This window comes from Anabrus simplex, chromosome 5 (genome assembly GCF_040414725.1).
Source record: "Anabrus simplex isolate iqAnaSimp1 chromosome 5, ASM4041472v1, whole genome shotgun sequence".
NCBI classification, from domain to species: domain Eukaryota; kingdom Metazoa; phylum Arthropoda; class Insecta; order Orthoptera; family Tettigoniidae; genus Anabrus; species Anabrus simplex.
Window position 1 is genome coordinate 361,763,048 of NC_090269.1, and position 23,195 is coordinate 361,786,242.

A 23,195-nucleotide genomic window follows, 5' to 3' on the forward strand; every position below is an offset into this window, starting at 1 on the left:
AAGTGTATCATGTGTTTGTCGAAGAGGCAAGCGCTACCATTCTAGAGTTAAGCTCTAAATCCTATGTAACTGAAACGAGAAGAACTGTTGGTGAAAACTGGTTCACTAACTTGATTTTTGCTTGTTTTCAAACATATTTTCATGATTTACAAGAATATGGTGGGTGATTGAACATTTTCATCTTCACATTCATTAATAGCTCATAAATCTTGACATAATATACTCGTTTTCACTGATATGATAAAAACGTAGACTACTGTCATTTGCCATTGTATGTATAGGATTTTTTGGGACTGCTGAAAAAATGAATAATAGAAAAAAAAACAAGTGTGAAATATATAAAAGAAGTTTTACTGTAGCTATAAATCAACCAGATTATACAGTATTTATAGAATTCAACCTGTTTATATTACAATTATTCCAAGATCAACAAGTTGACTAATTACGAACCCTTGGTTGAGGCAGCTATCATACTGGTACTATCCCTCTCTCAAGGAGATAGATAGAGAGAGAAGTGTGTACATTACTTTTGTCATCTTTTTTCATCAATCTCTGCATATTGTAAGAAGACATGCCTCATAATATACAACAGCTTTTTTTTTTTAACCTCTGTTCACTTTTTTGATAATTTTTTCTGAAACATTTTAAATTTATTTTTATAAAATGGTACATACATTGTAAATGTCAAAGAAGTTGGTTATTAGTATAAATAGTAACTTATCTTCCACAATAAAATACTACAAACGATGTAATGGTTCCAAGTTTTCCTGAGCTGATGCGACTTTTCTTACCAAGCAGGCTCTTTACTTTTCTGTATTTGCTCATCTTCTAGTCATGGTTTCATTTTCTTGAATTCTTAGGATGCCATATTTCAAGAGAAAAAAAGCATTACTTTAGGTTTAAAGCAGTGAAGTGTGCTCAACATCATTCCTTTTCCAGTCAGTGACGGTAAGTCAACCAGTTCCTGCTGCACAGTCAGTTTAATAAGGCTCTGCCTTGTATATTAAACTGCTCATATACTCTGCCTTGTATATTAAACTGCTCATATAATCACTAATTTAAAATAACATGACTTCACATCAACAAACTCACAATGTTCCTTTTGCAATTTCCTTTCAAGTAACTGTCAGTTGTGTGGTGTATTACTATTCACCTAGCATACGCAAATGAGAAAGCTCCCAAAAGCAAAGTCTCTTGCCAACACCAGCACAGAGTATAGGTACTCTTTTATGCCAAGATAAATTCCAGGGTCTCCACTGAAAAGAGAATCAACATTTAATTTTATACAACTAAATTATTACTTCAATGAGAGAATAAACATATATTTCTTGAAGATCAACAATAAATGAATAATAATAATAATGGCCTAACAACAGTAAGGCAACAGACATGCCCGCATACTGCAGAATTTCATAGCAGAAAACTTTTTTTACCAGTCAAAATATTTACACTACCTCTTTTGGGAAGTTCTTTCAATCTATTCCATCTTTCGTATTCTTGAGAATTTTATGTGAAAATTGTGTCTGTAATAAACTATGACCAGTTATCACTTCCAGGGTGTAGGGTAATTATGGTAATTATGGTTTAACTTCACTTTATTCTCACTTATAATGTTAAGCTAGTATTAAGGTCAAGTGTTAAGGAATGGAAATACTTAAGTTGTGTGTGAATTTGTATATGATGATGCTGAATTCAGAATGTTAAACTAGTAGTAATTCTTGTAATATTTTCTTTCCATGGATTGGCTTCTTGTACTCTTGTTGTTTGTTTGTTTGTTTGTTTGTTTGTTGGGTAATTAACTTTACTTTATTATTACATTACTGTAAGTGATCATTGTCACTGGGATATTTCCCATTTGCAATGTATTTGTTAATAATAATAATAATAATAATAATAATAATAATAATAATAATAATAATAATAATAATAATAATAATAATGGTAGTATTTACCTTAACTGTTGTCGAGAAGAGTGGATCTTTGAGCTCAGTTAAGCTGAATACTTTTATTCGGAACTGTGGTTCAGGTCCTCCAAATGTAGCCACTATCTTATGACTCCAAGGTGCAAAGCATACATACTGTCCTCGCTGCAGGAGTGTGGGCCGCTTCTCAACAGGAAAACTAAAATCAGAAAAGTGAATTTTCAATGGTATACACTTCCATTAATGAATGATTAATGTTTCAGTACAATGGACATTAAGATCTAGGTCATCAGCCCTACAACAGGATAGAGAGGAGTTTTAAACCCTTGAAGAACAGGGGTATAAAATCAAAAAAGAAAATGGTACAAATTATATGAAGAAAGTTAGACCAGGCATACCAAATGACAAAGAATATCTATAATAAAAAGTCTATGAGTATAGGGGCCAAGTTCCGACACTATAACGCAGCTGTAAAACCTGAGGGATTACATGCGTCTGAAACTTTGACCTTAAGTAGTAAAAGTCAACCTGACTGGCTGGAAAAAAGAAAGCACAGGATACTACGAAAAATTGTAGGTAATAGATGGGTTGATGGACAATGGCGAATGAGACCAAATGAGGATTTGTACAGCTAGACATAACCTCTCACAGCGTCAATTAAGAAGAGACGGCTACTATTCAACGGTCATCTCTTGAGGATGACTGATGATCAACTGACAAAAAGAATATGGAATTTAATTCAATCTACGGCAACAAGGCCGAGATGATTCCAGGAATGCAAAAAAGATCTGAGGCAGATTGGTATTCCAGACCAAGAAATTCCTGACAGGAACGCATTCAGAAGGTTGGTGAACAACTATCAAGGTTTCAAAATGGCATCAACTTCCAGAAGATGGAAAGGACCTTTGTCTGTAGAGCATAAACAGGCACTCGTCGCTGGGCTCAGAAGAGACTGGCAGGAAGTCAAAACCGGAACAAGAACAAGACCTAGACACTAAAATGAAGTTGGTTGTTACCACGCAGTCCACTGATGGCTCAACTCGATGTATTTAAAAAAAAAAAAAATGAAGGCCCTGTCAGACTTGGCTGGGGCCATGAAACCACTATCCACATTTCAATCATCATCATCATCATCATCATCATCATCATCATCATCATCATCATCATCATATCTCTCGATCCATCCAAAAGGCCACGTAGGTTTTGTGAGAACAATATGCCCCGATCTTAAACATTTTAAGGAAGGCCTCTGTCTTTTCCTTCTTATTATATCTTCCAATGTGCTCCTCTCCCTTTATTGTTAGATCATATTTAATTTGGCCCAACCACTTTCTTCTGCGATGTCCGACTAGTATCTTTCCAGGCACTATCCTCATTAAGTACTTCCTGGAAAACTGCACCTGCTATATTCACTTTAGATGGCCATTTCAGCAGTGATCTCTGAGTCTTCCCTCCTTTGTTAAGTTCACCTGCATGTCTATTCTGATGTAATCATTCCTGATCCTGTCTCTTGTTTTCTGCATAGCTGATCTCAGAAACTTCATTTCAAATGAGAGTAATTTACTAATGTCTTTTGCATGCAATACACTAACTCTCCAAGCTGTATGTCATGACTGGCAGAAGACATGATTTGAACATTGCCTGTTTTGGTCTTAGAGGAAATGCCTTGCCAGCTACGTGACCCTAACCTCATGGTCAACTCATTTGGTCATATCTAGTTTAAAACTGGTGTCATAAGCTTTTCTAAGCCCAGAAACACAATTAAGTCTTTGCCTATTTCCCAGTTCTCTCTTCCCCATGTGTGAAGTTACACCTGAGTACATGTTCTACTCATTTTCACTGCCAATGTCTTTTGCTTGCTCACAGTTAACTTATATTCTTTAAACTCATTGTTTCAACAATCTACCATTTTCTGTGCCTTCTGCTTTGTCTTCCCAGATGCAACATCAGCAAAAACAAATGCATTCAAAATACCAGCATCCACAGCTTTAATTTCCTTTGTAAAGATAATCTATGAGTATGATGAAGTATAGCAGGAACACTGAACTGCCTTGCTAAACTCCTTTCTTTGTTCAAAACCATTCCCAACTGCTATTTCCCAGTTTTACATTGCTCTCGCATCCTTCACACAACATTTGGATTCTGGGACCTTTAGTTTTACTTTACTTTCCTTCTGGCATGCTGTCATAAGATTTTTCTAAGTAAAAATAAAAAAAATAGATTTTTCCCTCTTTCACAGTATTTTTCCACTATCTGTGTGAATGGCAAAGATAAGATCTCCAGTCCCTTTATTGAATCTAAAGCCATGCTGTTGTTCTTCAAATTGGTGTTGTACTATTACTCAATCTCTTTTCTATTATCTTCCCCATTATGTTATGGCAAAGTATCACCAGGGTAATCCCCTTACAGTTGGTTCATTTTTTCCTGCTTTCTTTTGTAAGTTATGGTATAATCAGCCCTTTCTTCCATTCATCTGGTATTTTATTATTTTTCTATACTGCTCCTAGTGTGCTATATTGCTGCATTTATCATACCTGCTAACAATCCATCTGCTTCTGGTGACTTTCCACCTTTCATCAGTTTCAGGGCACTTTCTGTTTCAGCCCATGTCGTAGGATTCTTTCTCCCCACGTTCATCAAACTCAGGGATTTCGTGTTCTTCTTCCTCCTCATACAGCACTTGCTAAAATATGTTATGTCTTCATCTCCTTTCTCATCCCTTCTACATTCCTGATAAGAGTACAATCATCTATTTCAATTATTGCTTTAATAACCTCTGTCTGATCTTTTCTTCAGTACTCTATACAACATTTTCTGATTCACTTTACAATTCTCTTCTAGTTCTGTTGTAAACATCTTCCATTTCTTGACCTTTTCTCCCCTCACAATTCTCTTTACCAATAAATAGATAGATAAATTTATTTATCCTCGCAAAGTTACAAACAGTTGTCTTCCACTTAACCAGTAACAGAATTAGATTGATAAATAACTGAATCATTAAAAAGTAATTTATATAAACTATGTAGAACTACTGAACTATAGCTAACAGTACTACTTACACATTAAAAGATATAAAATTCACAGGCCAAGAGCACAATGTTGAAGAAAAGGAGTATAATTTTAAAGATATATTTTAACATTTGAAGTTGTTAAAAAGAGAATTATCTGTGAAATAAAAGTTACTCTTGTACTATGAGTTTCCACTCAAGTTGAGAAAGATACAGGGGAAGGATAAAGATGAGGGAAAGAGGATAAAAAGAAAAGAGGATGACGAACTAGGAAAGTGATTATATTTGCTATTTGTGTCTTTCCATCAGATATTTTGTGCATGCACATTTAAATTTCTTGGACACTGATATCATTCTAATGTCTTGTGGCAGACTGTTCCATTCATGAATTGCAGTAACTGTGAAAAAACTGCCATATAGAAATAGAAATATATTTATTTAAGTTAATTACAAGTAGGACCAGAGGTCTCTTTGGCTGTAACTAACTGCCATTTTAACTTAAATGTATCACCTAACAAACAAAATCTAATAAAAGAATACATAAAAAGCGTAAGATACATTTTCCTACTGAGGATATAAGAATAAGATTAAAAACTAAACATCTAGGAGGTTACAATAATACTTTTAACATTTCATAAACATACACTAAATAAGGAAGAGAAGACGAAACAGAAACCTAAGAATTTTAAAGTCGAGGGTGAACTGAGAGTAAAACTGAGCATCTAAAATGTATCTAGGGGGGGTTATGATATTTCGTACTATTTTATTAATTTGGTGAAAATTCATTTACATGGCTTAATAAGTGGAAAGGTAGCGGTATTTAAGAGATTTTTTCTGAGTTCCCACACTACTTTGCTAAATTTCATATAGTTTAAGATTGTTGTATAATTGAGAGGCAGTGACAATGAACGACTTACTGCACTTTACCGTACGATGCTGTGGAACCTGAAGGGTGTTAGCTGTAAAGCTATTGTCCCGGTCATGCACTTGACTCATCTGAACAAAGGACTTGGTCAAATATGAGGGAGCATTAGATTTTAAAATTCTCAGAAGTAAACAAGCAGTTGAGTATGATCGTCTATCCCTGAGTTTCAACCACTCTGCAGCTTTGTAGTAAGGTGTTACGTGACAAGTCTTTACGAATATTGAAGACGAATCAAACACAGGCATTCTGAATATGCTGGAGTTTGCTATTATATTTCTCGGAGATATCGCTGTAAATTACAGCGCCGTAATCCAAAATAGGAAATACCATAGTTTGGATCAACATCTTTCTCACCGAGAAAGGAAGATACGGCAAGTTTCGTCGAAACTGATGCAATATGCCAGACACTTTCTTGACCAAGTGCTTGGCATGACAGGTCCAGGACAGAGTGTTATCCATTAGAATACCTAAATTCTTAACAGATTCCTGATACTTGACTACAGAACCGTTAACAATTACTGGAGGAATGTCCCTGTTGAAAAGATTTGATAAGTTTCTTCGATATCCTAGAAAAATAGCTAAAGTTTTGTTTTCATTTAATAGTAAATTATGTCTTAGTGTATATTGATGTAGTCTTTCTATATATAGATTTATTTTACTAATACTTTCGACAACATGATTCACAGGAAAATGGTAATAGATCTGTAAATCATCGGCATACATATGATGTCTCGTGGCGTAAAACTCCAGGCAGATCGTTTATATACAGCGAAAACAAAACGGGACCCAACACGGACCCCTGAGGAATGCCAGAATGTACATTAGACCACTTAGAAAAATGTTGTTTGTCAAATACTACACGCTGAGATCTCCCTTTCAAGAACGATTCAAACCAAGAAAGAACTGATAGAGATATGCCCATTGTATGTAATTTAGTCAGAAGGAGGTCATGATGAACTCTATCAAATGCCTTGCTTAAATCGAATAGTACCAATTCCTTTCTGTCCATTGCAAACTTGATATCATCTGTGACTTTGAGAAGTGCCGTCGTAGTACTATGGCCTGTTCGAAAACCAGACTGAAATGTGTTAAGAATAGAATGAGTATTTAAATACGAAGTGAGTTGTTGGTAAACAATCCTTTCTAATCCTTTACCTAATATTGACAAAATACTGATTGGCCTGAAATCATCAAATTTTTGAGGGGAAGGAACTTTAGGAACAGGTCTGATATTGGCCATTTTCCATACAGCTGGAAAGACTCCTGATTGTAAACAGAAATTATACAGGTGAGCTATAATCGGAGTGATTATATCCAAACAGTTCATTAGGAGGGGATGTGAGATACCATCTGGTCCAACAGCCTTGGTATTCATGCTCTTAAATACTTTGACTACATCCTCTGGGTAAATGTACGAAAAGTGAAAAAGATCATGTTGAGGTACATTTGTGTTCATGTAAGTATGAATAATTTCGGATATTCTGTGAGAATTGTTCATTGGTGAGATTTTTAAGAAATAATCATTTTGCAATTCTGCAGATATGAATGAGGAAGTATGTTGCGAATTTTTCTTGGCAATACCTAGTGATTTTATAGATCCCCAGAGAGCAGACGGAGTTGATCTCTTAGTGAACAAAGAATGCATATGTTTGACTTTAGCATCACGGATCGCGAGTTTGGTTTTATTATGCAAGACGTGAAAGGTTTCAAAGTCTTCAGGTTTCCTGGTTTTGATGTGCTTTCTTTTTGCCTTGTCCCTCGCGGAGATTAACTTCTTAATTGTAGACGTTATCCAGGGGTTAGGTGGGTGTTTGGCTCGAATTAGTTTTAATGGGGCATGCTTGTCGTACAACGCGGAAATTAAACAATTAAATTTGATGACTTTATCATCGATATTACACTGAGAAAATACTTCATACCAGGGAGCAGAAATTACATCTTTTCGAAAATCTTCAGGATTAAAACTGCGGAAATCCCTAAATGTGATCCATTTTCTTTCATATTTGGGTGTTGATATCGAGAAGACAGCATATAGCATATACTGTGGACTTGCGATTGGGTATGGTAAGAATATGCATGTTCTGTACTCTTGTGTTTTTTCTTCATGGTGTATTATATGGAGATTATAGAAACATTCATTAACATAAGAAGGAGAATTGAGGTTTAAAGTTTGTTATAGTAACGTTAGGCAATGTAGATTACGTCTGTCTTGTAGACGGAGCCAGCCTATTTTGGTATAGTATGATGTCACATGGTCTGTGTATTTAAGGTTGAAGATGAACCTCACACGTGCATTTTGCGAGCACTGCAACTTCTGTAGTAATTCATCCGTGTAGTCATCATAAACTATATCACAGTATATAGCAGAAAAGTTTTATAATTGCAGGTGATCTAAATCTTCCAGACATAAACTGGTCTGGCAGGGCTACGGGAAGAGGCTACAGTCAGGCCGCAGTAAACAAGTTACAGTAATTAGGGATGATGGATTTACTGAAGTAGTAGACTTTCCTACTAGAGTAAATTAAAATTCTTTCAAGGTCCACCTATTCAATACAATGACATTTTATTGTGATTGAATCACGTATACAGTAGAATTCCATTAGTCCGGCATCCAACAGTCCGGAACGCCCGATGAACCGGCACCATTCCAGGATTTTCTCTTAATAATGATCTCTCGTGAACAACTTGATGCATTATTTGTCGAAACCAATCAAAGTGTATATTTTATTATTTCAAAGTTAACAGTGCAATGTATCTGATACAATCCATTTGTTATGCATTGACTTACTTAAATATCTCTACAGTATCTCTGGAAATATTCAGCCTAGAAGGTTGTGTGCTATACTGAGTACTGGAAAGCCAACCATATGATTAAAAAAAAAACAGATTTCAAAAATTGAATGTATGGGCCACGTGCAAAACCGGTCGGTAACATGCCTTCAAAAATTGAAGTGGACAGAAGGAAAAGATAAGTTGTACATGGAAAGACTCTAAATGTTAAAGGGAGATTAAAAACATCGATGAACTCCGGCATTATTATGGAATGGCAATAAGAAACAATAAGTTTGAAAAGAGGAGTGTGTTATTAAACTAATGATTCTGCTGATCAACATTTTACTGCAAAACGGAATGTTACACGTGTTTTTGCTGTACGCCTTAACCTACATCGTGGTAAGAGGTACCGCCCGATAGTCTGGCATTTTCGGTAATCCGGCAATGGGCCGGTCCCGAACATGCCAGATTATCGGACTTCTACTGTAATACCAATGTAATGGTCCGTTATTGGACATTATAAATTTTCCAGTTAACTCATTCTTAGTTGCCTGAGTTTCGCCCTCGTGTGCTAAGTTGGGCTCGTCAGTTGGAAATTAGCACACCTTCAAAGACGCAAGGCTAGTGCGTATCGTGGAGGCCACTGCATAGGCTACTTGAAGCCACCAGCAGTGCCAATGCACTATGAGAGCTATGTCTCATTTCCAAAAAATTGATGCCTGCCTGGCCATCAGATGATATAGATGTTGATTCCCATTGGAAACTTAAAATATTTGTCCTGAATGAGTAAATTTATAATACCAATATGTCTGTCTGTTAGGTCATCAGCCCAGAGGCTGGCTGGATCCTCAAATAGCACCACCAAACGTTATGCGGTTATAAGGAAACCGCAAAAACCAATGGCAGCACCAAAATGAGGCGTACTAGGCAAGACAAGGAGTGAGGTAGTTTGTCATTGCTTTCCTCACTGGGTCAGAAAGTGCTATTGCAGCACGACTGACCCTATGAGCAACACCTTTCATAACACTCAGATGCACTAGTCGTGGTCTGAATGTCATTACTCAGCACCACCCACACCCCAGCAGCTTCCATACTGTCACAGCTGTTGTGTGTCCTTCGCGCTCCTAGCTCTGCGCCAGCCAGCACCGCGCACGCCGCAGCTTGGACTATTCGAGACTCTACGAGACGACTCCAGTGCGCTTGCTTGTGACGTCAGTCTGCACTATAAAAGGAGCACCTTGCAGCCACTTAGTAGGACTCCCCAGTGTCCAGCACCAGATTACACTGAACGTCGAACACGGAGGTTATCCCTCTTAAACACGTGTCTCGGCCAGGTGGACTGAATTCTGGTTGTATGAGGTTTCACCTCAGGCCACTGCCTCAGTTCAAGTTCCTGCAGCCACGTCGAGCCCCGATGCCTGTATTCTACACATCCTCAGTCCTCACTCAGGCTCCGACACCTACATTAGAATCTCTAATTGTGAATATTCATGTCATTTCATGACAAGCCAATAGAAATAACTGCATTATGTTAGTAGGAACTTTCATGGCAAGTTACGCTTATAAAACCGATAGTTTTCGACTATCATGAACTCTACCTTTTAACAAACTATCTCATCAAGATAGCTTCGAGTGTACATAAAGTTAATGTGTATAAAGTGTACATTTCTACAGACTCTCAGTCTACTATCAAGATTAATTACTTGCAAATTTACTCAGCTTCAAGAAAAGTTTAAGTTAAATTCATGTATATATTGTATAAAGTCATATTGAAGCAATAAATTTATGTTATGTTCCAGTATACCTTATCTTGTATACAACACAACAAATTGGCGGCGAGGAAAAGTTCTTACAGTGTGTCGTCAACAAATTAGCGACGAGGAAAAGTTCTTACAGTGTGTCGTCAACCGTGCACCCGCCACACATCAACACCATTTGGCAACACGGCACAATACTCTGTACCTATAACCAGTACACATTGGAACCAGTACAAACTCTGCCAGCAGTTCGCCTTTTCTACAGCGCAACTATCCGCCTCATTCGAACTACGGACAGTCAGCTGACATTTCACAGGCTCTCTCTCTCTCTCTCTCTCTCTCGCAGCACCTGTTCTGCACGCGCCAGCTCGTTTGCTCTCTCTCACTATCAGCCGCTCGAGTGAAGGTCTAATTAACAGCCCGCTCCGTACACGCTGCTTCGCAAGTTATTTTCTCTCTCACACATCCCAACATGGCAACGGCTGAACAATTAGCTGCCATCTTACAAGTTTTACAACAGCGAGAACAGCAATTCATGCAGCAGCAGCAGCAAGCATCATCGCTTACAGTTATTCAAGCTCTTTCTGCTTCTGCACAGCCTACAGCCGTTCCTCCATTTTCTGCCTTTGACCCGGCCAAAGAAGAATGGTCCGTCTATTTCGCCCGCCTCCAGCAACACTTCATATGCCATTCAATCACGGATGAAAAGCGCCAACGTGCTCTCTTTCTCAGTTCGGTTGGAAATTCTACGTGCAAATTACTGCAAAAATTAAGCCCGGGGGAGCAAATCTCTGAAGTGCCTTTTGCGCAGCTCTTAGCTCGTATCAATGAACACTATGCTAAAAACCCACACATCGTAGCCGCTCGCTACAAATTTTTTCAAAGCAGGAAGCAACCGCACCAGACTCATGCCGAGTGGATAGCGGAATTACGGGGTCTAGCCAAGCCCTGCCAGTTTATATGTTCCAAGGACAGTTGTAGCACGCCCTATACAGATTCGCTCATTCGGGATATGGTCATTCTCCATACTCCCCAGGACAAAGTTCGTTTCGACGCTGTCAAGAAGGGTAACCCTTCTTTGGAAGACGTCCAGCGTATTGCCACAGTATACGAACTAACTACCAAGACTGCTGCGGAAATAGCTACTAAACATGAGGTCGCTCAAGTCTCTGAACCAGCCCGCCAGTCGTCTGCTCCTTTGAACCGCACAGCCAAGTCGCTCTCTGCCAAGCGTTCTCGCCAGGTTCCCCCTCGTTCTTCTACAAGAAAGCCCACTTCTCAGAACACGTCTCAACTCCTGCCTTCCTGCAGAGGATGTTTCAAGCATCACAAACACCGTGACTGCCGTTTCTTCAAAGCCACTTGTGATCGCTGTCATAAAGTTGGGCACATCAAGACAGTATGTAAGAGTTCGCTCCGCCCCGCCAAGACTCCTTCGGCACGCCCGCATCGTACACAGCCCCGACAGGACATGGAAATAGATCAGTTCAATCTTATTCTTCCTACCACGAATTCTAGCAAGATAATCGTTCCACTCTCTTTCTCTGATCGCTCTATTGATTTTCAGTTAGATACTGGATCACCTGTCTCTATCATTAACCTTGCTACGTATCACGACTTAGGTTCACCTTTGTGCTCTCCGGCTGACATGCAGCTTGTTACATTTAACAAGACGAAGATTGACATTAAGGGCCAAATCACTCTTCCAGCCAGTTATAAAGGTATTTAGAAGGTCATTCTCTTCCTCGTAGTCAACAACTACACCGCATCTAATATTCTTGGCATGGATCTCTTCAATTTATTCGGCTTCCAAATTCATGACAACATCAATGTAGTCTCTACTTTGCAACCTACCTCTGATGTTACAGATCTCCTAGAGCAATTTCCAGCAGTCTTCGACTCTACGCTAGGCACCGCCAAAGACTACACAGCTCACATACAGCTGAAATCAGGAGCTACAGTAAGCCTCGCATTTTCAAAGCCCGTCCGGTACCACTTGCACTTCAAGACCAAATTACTAAGGAGTTAGAACGATGGGTAGAAGCTGGTATAGTAGTACCTGTCAATTCCAGTCAATGGGCTACTCCACTCATCGTAATTAAGAAACCTGATGGCAATATACGACTTTGTGGTGATTTTCGATCTATGATCAACTCACAGATTGAAACCGACGTCTTTCCTATTCCCCGTCCTGAGGACTTATTTCGCCGTTTAGCCGGTGGTCAATTCTTCTCTAAAGTGGATCTTAAAGAAGCCTATCTACAGCTACTTTTAAATGAAGAATCCAAGCAATTTCTCACGCTCAATACTCCTATTGGACTGCTCCAGCTCCAGCGCCTCCCTTTCGGCGTCTCTTCCTCCGCTGCTATTTTCCAGCGCTATTTAGCACAGTTCACCGCCTCCATTCCCGGTTGTGCTAAATACTTTGATGACATTCTTGTGACTGGCAAAGATCATCAAGAACATCTAAATAATCTGCGCCTCCTTCTCACTAAGTTGAAAGAAAATGGCCTCCGAGCGAACCTCGCTAAATGCACCTTCTTTCAACCTCAAGTTCACTACCTAGGACATATCCTCGATAAAAACGGCATTCGACCTAGTGAACGGAATGTCTCGACGATTATCAACATGCCTGCACCGCAGAACATCAAGCAGCTCCAATCCTTCATAGGCAAAGCGAACTACTATAACAAGTTCATTCCACGCTTCGCTTCAGTTGCAGCTCCATTGAACGCCTTACGCAAGAAAGGTGTTAAATTTCATTGGTCTCATCACTGCCAACATGCCTCCCCGATCTCTCCCAGAAGGATCGTTACGGACAGGAACGTCCTATAGCTTTCGCTTCAAAGATACTCAATGAGCATCAACGTCGTTACTCCCAGATAGAAAAAGAAGCTTCAGCTATCATCTTTGGTATTCGCTGTTTCAATAAACATCTCTATGGAAACCATTTCCTGATCATTACTGATCACAAGCCTCTAGTGCACTTATTCCATCCTGGTAATAAGATTCCTGAGCATTCTCTCAGAAAACTTCAAAGATGGTCCATGTTCCTTTCTGATTAATCCTATCAGATCGCCTATCGTGCCACATCCCAGCATTGTAATGCTGATGCCCTCTCTCGCTTAAAAGTAGGTCCTGATACTGCCTTCGATTCTCAAGAATCAGAATGTCTTCAGTTGGACATCGACCTCGAAGACACCATATACAGCTTTCCCATTGACGCTACCTGCATCGCTAAGGCAACGGATAAGGACAGTACACTTGCTACAGTACGTACTTACATCCGCAGCAGTTGGCCTCTTCAAAACAAATTTCCTGCCAACCTTGCGCCTTATCATCGTCTTTAGCATCGTCTCACGACTCGTGCCGGAGTTATACTCTTGGAAACCGGCACCCTCTTCCGAGTGGTTATCCCACTTAGTCTACGACAACAAGTTCTCGCCTTGTTACATCAAAGTCATTGGGGAATATCACGCACCAAGCAACTCACCCGTCAACACTGCTTTTGGCCCGGGATTGATGCCGCCATCGAGAAGCTCATCCGCCATTGTGAACAATGTCAAATTCATCAGAACGCCCCGTCCTCTGACCTCGCTTCATGGCCTCCTGCTACTTCTCCATGGGAACGAGTACACATCGATTTCGCCGGACCTTTTCTCAACTCCATGTGGCTCATCGTAATAGATTCTCTATCTAACTTTCCCTATGTAGTGGACATGCATTCCACTACTACTACAGAAGCTACCATTCGTGCACTTCAGAAAATATTCACAACTGAAGGATTACCTCAAGTGCTAATTTCTGACAATGGACCGCAATTTACGGCTACTGCTTTTCAGAACTTCTGTACATATAATGGCATTCGGCATATCCTAGCACCGCCTTTTCACCCTCAATCTAATGGTGAAGCTGAACGTTTTGTGCAAACTTTTAAGAAAAGTATGAAGAAAGCCGTATCTTCAGGTTTAAGTAAAGAGCAAGCCTTGTTACAACTCTTAGGAAATTATAGAACTCTGCCCAGCGCTGACAATGTCACTCCCGCTCAAAAGCTCCATGGACGCCCTCACAGAACTTTACTTTCTCTGTTGCAGCCTCTTCCGGCCCAGCCGAAGCGCTCGCAAACGAAGTTCAGCGTCAACGACAAGGTCTACATAAGAACATTCAAGTCCAATCCGCTCTGGTTACCTGGTGTAATCTGCCGCTCCTTGGGCCATCGTCTCTACGAGATTCAGACTGCTGAGAAACGCATCTGCCGCCACCAGAACCAGATATGCCTCCGCTACCGTCCATATCCTTCTATTGATTCTCTTGTCAAACCTGATAAGTCTATTGCTGAACGAACTCCAGATCACTTAATTAACATGGGTTCCTTTCAGGACGATTCAGCGCCCCTCCGCCCAGTCCCAGCTCCGGACGACACAACAGAGACAGCCGACTCTCCTGCCCAGCATCGCTGCCGCCGCCAGCGCCGTATCGGCGTAATTAGGAGGGGAGGGTGTTGTGTGTCCTTCGCGCTCCTAGCTCTGCGCCAGCCAGCACCGCGCACGCCGCAGCTTGGATTATTCGAGACTCTACGAGACGACTCCAGTGCGCTTGCTTGTGACGTCAGTCTGCACTATAAAAGGAGCACCTTGCAGCCACTTAGTAGGACTCCCCAGTGTCCAGCACCAGATTACACTGAACGTCGAACACAGAGGTTATCCCTCTTAAACACGTATCTCGGCCAGGTGGACTAAATTCTGGTTGTATGAGGTTTCACCTCAGGCCACTGCCTCAGTTCCCGTTCCCGCAGCCACGTCGAGCCCCGATGCCTGTATTTTACACATCCTCAGTCCTCACTCAGGCTCCGACACCTACATTAGATTCTCTAATTGTGAATATTCATGTCATTTCATGACAAGCCAATAGAAATAACTGCATTATGTTAGTAGGAACTTTCATGGCAAGTTACACTTATAAAACCGATAGTTTTCAATTATCATGAACTCTACCTTTTTACAAACTATCTCATCAAGATAGCTTCGAGTGTACATAAAGTTAATGTGTATAAAGTGTACATTTCTACAGACTCTCAGTCTACTATCAAGATTAATTACTTGCGAATTTACTCAGCTTCAAGAAAAGTTTAAGTTAAATTCATGTATATATTGTATAAAGTCATATTGAAGCAATAAATTTATGTTGTGTTCCAGTATACCTTATCTTGTATACAACAACAGCCATGGATGAGACTGGGACTTTGGTGAAAGCTACACTTTACTCTGGCCTGTGCCAAGGGATGGATACAAAAGTACTGTATCTATCAAGAAATGGCAGCAGGCAAAATACCAATATAATGGTCCATTATTGGACATTATAAATTTTCCAGCTAACTCATTCTTAGTTGCCTGCGTTTCGCCCTCGTGTGCTAAGTTGGGCTCGTCAGTTGGGACTTAGCACACGAGGGCGAAACGCAGGCAACTAAGAATGAGTTAGCTGGAAAATTTATAATGTCCAATAATGGACCATTATATTGGTATTATAAATTTACTCATTCAGGACAAATATTTTAAGTTCCCTATGGGAATCAACATCTATATCATTGAATCACATGTCAAATGGTACTAGTTTCAGCATCTATGTGCCATCTTCAGCCGTAAGTACAAATTAAACAATTATATACATATGCCTAAAGCATCTAAAACACATTTTAACACATTCTCAAATACATTTCTGTGATGATACATGAGATAAGTTAAAATTATGTTACAATTGATTGCTGTAATAAAAAAGTCTTAAAATTCCGGCAATTCATTAAATAGTCCAGTCTGTGTACGTCCGGGATAAGTGAATTTGTGCGGGGGGGGGGGGGTTTCCTATCTATATGGGTGACACTTGTTCACTTGATACTAGGTAGTTCCAGGGAAGTTTAATTTGATCATGTAAGATCGTGATATAAATAGAGATGAATTCCCACTTCAATTTAAACCTGAAGAAGAAATAAGCCAAGTTAGACATTGGAAGCAATGTATGGAAGTTACTAGAATCATTAGAATCATAAATGATGATTGACTCACCTTGAACAGCATGCTGAACATGTTTGTCACACAGACGGAGCCAGACGATGTGTGTGTGTGATAGCTAAGGTAGGCAGCGGTAAAGGAGGCGAGGGGAAGGAAGGACGCGGGGCATCTGCGGAGGAATGGAACTAAGGCGGGGCGGCATGATGGGGTAGTGGGAGTAAATGACGGGAGTGTGTATTATGGATTACTTTGAAAATTGAACTGTTTTTCGATAGTTTGGTATTTTGAAGCCAATTGATTAAAAAATCGGAAAGGATATTGGGTCTCTCGTAAATTTCGTTTAAATTATAATTGGGGTTGAAGTATTGATCACAGTTAATGTAACAACTTTCAATAATATTCATGATGGGTCCCTTATTTGCTGTTTGAAGAACTTCCATATCTTGTTCGATGTCAGTAAAGTTGTGATTAGTGTCATGCATATGTTGACCCATGGCGGAAAACTTATTGTGCCTCATCGCGTTGACATGCTCTGAATACCTAATCGTAAAGTTACGTCCTGTTTGACCCACGTAAGAGCTGCTGCTTTCATTACATTTTAGTTTGTATATTCCAGATTTGGAGTAAATATTGGGGGTATTGATTGATGCAGAGTTGTGTAAAATTTCGGAGGTTCTATTGTTAGTTTTGAATAAAATTCTTACATTGTGTTTCCGTAAAAGGTTGGTGATTTTGTGGACGTCGTTACTGTAAATGAAGGTGGTTGAAATAGGAGCTTTTTTCTTTTCCTTTTATAAGTTTGGTTTTAGGTCGGTGCCTATATTTGTTGATTATTTGTTCTATAAACGGTCTGTTGTACCCACTGAACTTGGCAATTGCCCTTATGGTGTTAAGTTCAATATTAAGATCTTTCTTTGTCATGGGTATGGCAAAAGCTCGATAGACCCTGCTATTATATGCTGCACGTTTGTGCATTAGGGGATGTATGGAATCTCTGTGGATCGTGTTAGCAGATGTGTATGTTTCCTGTAGATTTTGTAAGACAAACCAGAGATATTTCTGATAATGTTTATATCTAGAAAATTGATTGTTTTATTGATTTCTAACTCTAGTGTGAATTTAATGTATGGCTCAATACTATTCAAGTCTTGAAGAGTGGAGTCTGCGTTCTTGATTAATTCAACCATAATGATGAATGTGTCATCCATATATCAAGCCCATATGAGAATATTTGGAAAGTTGTTATTATTGATTTTTGTGTGTTCTAAGTTATCTAAATAGATATTAGCCAAAATTCCTGAAGAAGGTGATCCCATTGCCAGTCCATACTGTTGATAGATAATTTTGTCAAAAACAAAGAAGTTATTGTTGATGACCAGTTTTAGAAGCTGAATGAAATCTTGTATTTCTAGTTTACTGAAAGAACTGTATTTACTTAAATTATTTTCAATGATTTTTGGAAGTTTAGAAATTGGTATGCTTGGATACATATTTTCTATGTCAAAGGAGTGGAGGGAGTGGTTAGGTTGTAGGTTAAATGCCTTTAATTTCTCAATCAGTTCAGTAGTGTTTTTAATAGATTTATTTGAGAGAACGTGATAACCAAAAATTATAACCTATCCTTGCTGTTGACCCTGACTAGAATGTCACTCAATGCTTCATAAAACTTGTCAATTTTGTTTTCTGAATACCTGCACAAAAAAGTGTGGAGGGGGGGTGAAAAGAAGTGGAAATGGGAATGAAATTTTAAAATGAGTATATCTTAAAACTCAAGGTGTAAAAATTGGTATTTGGAATCTCCTTTAAAAATAAAGAAACACACATTTTTTTTTGTTTGTTTTCAAAGAATCCACTTAAGGGGGAAAAGAAGTGAAAATTGGGTGAATTTTGGAAATTAGTATATCTCAAAAACTTAACATGTTATAGGTGTAAAAATTGCTATTTGAAATCATCTTTATTATGAAAAACAATTTTTTTTTTTTTTTTTTGGAAAATCCATTTGAGTGGTGGAGGGTGAAAAGGACTGAAGAAGTGGTTGAATCTTTGAATGGCGATACTTATATCTCAAAAACAGAATAAGGTACAGACATGACAATTGGTATTTGATACCTCCTTTAACCCGCGAGTGGTCGCTATATGAGATTTTCTCTCACATTATTTTTTATTGTGATATTACTGCACAGTGATGAAAGGGAGGTGACTGTTCCCTCGTCTAGCTGAATTTATAACTTTCGTAAGCACCCCCTCCCTTAGTCAGAACAAAGGATTCTCTCATCGCGCGACTAATGACGTTGGTGTTATTTTGAAGTGGAGCGGGAAACTTACTCTTGTTGTACGCGTTAGTATTTGTATTATGAGCACTTCTTGTTTCTGAAAATGTTATTGTGTTCATAAACCTTGCTTTGTACGTAAATATTACTAGATTTAATGCATGTGTGAGATTTTATTTTTTACAACTTCAGGACGGAAGTTATTTTTATGTACATTCAATATGTTATTTCAAGTAGTAATTTGTGTCTTTAATAAACAGTTAATCATGTCCGGCTCCATGGCTAAATGGTTAGTGTGCTGGCCTTTGGTCACAGAAGTCCCAGATTCGATTCCCGGTGGGGTCAGAAATTTTAACCTTAATTGGTTAATTTCGCTGACACGGAGGCTGGGTGTATGTATCGTCTTCATCATCATTTCATCCTCATCATGACGCGCAGGTCTTCAAATCAAAAGACCTGTATCTGGCATGTCAAACTTGTCCTCGGACACTCCCGGCGCTGAAAGCCATACGCTATCTCTCTCTCACACAGCTAATAATTTCATGTTTATCTAAAATATAAAAGGTAGAACTTGCGTTTCATTTCAGTTGTAAATTTCAGCCTTACGCCCCACAAAACTGTGAATGAAGTCATATTTATTTTAATGTGAGGCGACCACTCACATTACATTTCGGCCAGCGACCACTCACGGGTTAAAAGTAAAGTAACACCTTTTTTTTACTGTTTTTGGAAAATCCATTTAAGGGGGGTGAAAAGGACCAAAAATGTGTTGAATTCTTTTTATGAGGATACATATATCACAAAAACTGAAAATGTTACAAACGTGAAAATTGGTATTTGGAATTTCCTTTAAAAATAAAGAAACATGTATTTTAATTTTCGGATAATCCACTTAGAGGGGGGAGAAGTGAAGGAGGAGTTGAATTCTGATACATACATCTCGAAAAGTGAAGATGTTACAGATTCCTACTTTAGAAATTTTCAGATATTGTCTTAGTGCAGTACCGAGGAACAATTACTGTTATCAAATTACGAAATCCACGCGAGCGAAGCCAGTCAAGTAATAAATTCAAATTCGCCAGATTTGCCTCCAAATGGCTCCTAATATCTCTAGAAAAGTCACTAGCCGCTCTCTTTGAAATTCTGTCACTAAATTACTAAAAAAAGACTTCAAATCAATCGAGTAGACTAATGCGAATGAACACGAACATAGCAAGCAAGAACGAGAGATTAACAATCGATGTATGCGTCGTGACATACAGGTTTCAATAAACATCGCACTTTCGCATGCGTTTCTCATATTAATAAACGTCGATATTTCATTTGAAAACGGCGAAAGAGTGAAGGACTTCCGGGCATTGGCATACAAAGCTGAAATGGCAGGATTTGAATGTTTTAAGTTCACCAAAAAAGAAACTAAATTCGGGAGAAATAATAGAATAATCGGAAGACGAGAAAAACTGTCGAAAATCAGGAAAGTTGGCAGGCATGCGGTATTTAATTTTTAATCAATATTTACTATACTGTGTATTCTTTGTCTTCGGGCAGTCTCTAGGTGGAGGAAGAATTTGTAATAAAACAAATATTCTAAATAAACATAAGGTAATTAAAGTTAACCCTAGGAATACAAGGGAGTTATCATCTTCTTCTTCTTTTTCTACCGCTTATCCCACACCTTTGGGGTCGCGGGTGCGAACTGTGTCGCACATGTGGATTTGGCCCTGTTTTACGGACGGATGCCCTTCCTGACGCCAACCCTATATGAAGGGATGTAATCACTATTGCGTGTTTCTGTGGTGGTTGGTAGTGTAGTGTGTTGTGTGAATATGAAGAGGAAAGTGTTGGGACAAACACAAACACCCAGTCCCCGGGCTAGAAGAATTAATCAGAGACGATTAAAATCCCCGACCCGGCCGGGAATCGAACCCAGGACCCTCTGAACCGAAGGCCTCAACGCTGACCATTCAGCCAATGAGTCGGACTCAAGGGAGTTATCATACGTTCCCAAAATGTCATTTTACGACATCCCAACATTTCTAGAATTAACTTATACTTTTAGAAAGAGCCACAGCATTACAGAATCACAATAGAAATGCCAATTAACACATTTTTTACTGAACTCTGACAAAGAAGTAATCATCAAAAAACATACAAGCATGGATGGAAGTAAAGTAATAAATTTAATTTTTAGGCTTACCTAGATGAAGCTTCTGATCCTGACATATCCCACCACAAGAGATCATCGCCTATGGCAGCAGCCAAATAATCCCGAGAGTCCAATGACCAGTCTGCCATCAAAAGAGGCTCCTCTTCACAGTAGAAAGTTTTCAGAGGTCGTTTAGAATTTAATGAAAATAAATGTATTTTCCCACTCTTAACAGCCACTAAGAAATGATCTGGACAGTGAACGGTGAACCGCACTGCCATCACTGAAAATTCATAAAAGGCATTGAAAGAAACTGATATCCAAATAATAATAATAATAATAATAATAATAATAATAATAATAATAATAATAATAATAATAATAATAATAATAATAATAATTGCATGAGTGGTCCCAGGAATCAACCTGCGAGGAGTCCGTGTGGCCCCGGGCAAATGGGAGTGAAATGCATCGTTGAATGTCACCTACAACCTGAACATATTGGATGCAGCAAGAGAATCGAATTTAGCCTTTTTCACTCCAACTCCAGCACGTAACCTACACAAGGTGTCCGTGTTAAGCCGAGCAACCCAGTGGAAGGTTGGGTAACCAATCCCAGTAGGAAACTGGGTGGGGAGCCGATCAGTGTTCATCACTAAACCAACTGCAACAGGGAGAGACTTTTGGAGCTCTATAAGGCGTTCAACCTTGTTATGAAATCTACTGCTTTCAAACACCTGCCAAGAAAGCAGAAAACTTGAACTTCCGCAAATCCTAACCTCAATGAATTCCAAATCGATCATTTTGCTATTTCATGCAAGGCACACCGAGAGATCCAGAATGTAAAAGTCCTTAGAAGCACAAATCTTGATTCTGACCATTACCTTTCCAAAATCAAAGTTAAACTCATTCCAACAGCAGCAGGTTCTGCCAAAGAGAGATAAACAGATTTGATACAGAGAAGCTGCACTTGAATCACGAATTTACCGAGAAGCTTGAATCCTTGGATCCAAACAACTGGAAACAACTACGAGATGGCATGGTGAGAACAGCTAAAGAAAAGGTCCCGCTAACAAAAAGAATGAAACATCCCTGGTGGACCAGTGAATGCGATGCGGCAATAAGGCAGAGACAACTCTCATGGCAGATATGGAACTCTCAGAATTCAGAGAAGTGGGAGAGTTTCCTGTTAGTGAGGAAACATACCACAAAAACCATTCGTGGGGTAAGACGTGACTACGATAAAAATCGATTGGAAAAGATTCAACAAGACTTCAAGAAGAAGAACACTCAAGATTTCTAAAGAACCTTCTAGCACAATCTCACTAAATACACTCCACCTAGCCTACATTTCAAAGATCCTGAGGGAAAACTGCGTATAATGACGACAACTGCAATATCCTGGCAAATTTTGAGACTCTCCTTAACTGTGAAAGCCAAGAATCCCCATTCTCATTTGAAGACAATCCAAAGATAAACCCGGACTCTACACCACCATCAAAGGAAGAAGTTATGCAGATCATTCAGTTGCTTAAAAACAAGGCACCAGGCGAAGATTCGATAATCGCCGAATTATGGAAGCACGGTGGTGATGTAGCTATCAATAAGCTAACAGAAATAATCAGTGAAATTTGGGAAAAGGAGGAACTTCGTAATGATTGGACATCAGCTCTGCGTCGCCCTCTTCACAAAAAAAGTGACAGAACAAATATGAACAACTACCGTGGCATCTCTCTCCTCGCAGTAACTTACAAAATCCTCTCAAAAGCCCTTCAAACTATAGCAGTTGGATCCACAATTAGGAGAATATTAAGGGGGATTTCGGAAGGGACAATCATGTGTTGAACAGATTATAAACTTAAATCTATTCTTTCATATCTGCAGCTTAGTAACAAACAGTTTGTAGTGACCTTCACTGATTTCAAGAAGGCTTGACTCCAATGATCGACCCATCCTATTTGAAATACTGAAAGAGCTGGGATTGGACTACAAAACAAGAGCAATTATTCAGGAAACCTTAACCAACACTACTTCCAAAGTGAAATTCAGGGGAGAATTTTTTTTTTTGCTAGCTGCTTTACGTCACACCGACACAGATAGGTTTTATGACGACGATGAGATAGGAAAGGCCTAGGAGTTGGAAGGAAGCGGGCGTGGCCTTAAGGTACAGCCCCAGCATTTGCCTGGTGTGAAAATGGGAAACCATGGAAAACCATCTTCAGGGCTGCAAACAGTGGGATTCGAACCCATTATCTTCCGGATGCAAGCTCACAGCCGCATGCCCCTGACCGCACGGCCAACTCGCCCAGAAGAAATTTCAGAGCCCTTCAAAATCAGGACTGGTGTAAGACAGGGAGATGGACTATCACCTTTGCTTTTCAATTGCATGT

At 39.3% G+C, this 23,195-nt stretch overlaps 1 protein-coding gene across 1 annotated transcript in view; it reads right to left on the reverse strand.

Moving 5' to 3' along the window:
* Positions 1 to 341: 341 nt before the first annotated feature.
* Positions 342 to 23,195, reverse strand: part of Nup37 (nuclear pore complex protein Nup37) — a 65,142-nt gene continuing 42,288 nt past the window's right edge. The window contains exons 4-6 of the mRNA XM_067148621.2: positions 20,857 to 21,088; positions 1,953 to 2,121; positions 342 to 1,256 (exon numbers count right to left, since the gene is read on the reverse strand). Coding sequence (XP_067004722.1) covers positions 1,146 to 1,256; positions 1,953 to 2,121; positions 20,857 to 21,088 — 512 coding nt within the window. The 3' untranslated portion in view covers positions 342 to 1,145. The remainder of the gene's footprint in view (positions 1,257 to 1,952; positions 2,122 to 20,856; positions 21,089 to 23,195) is intronic.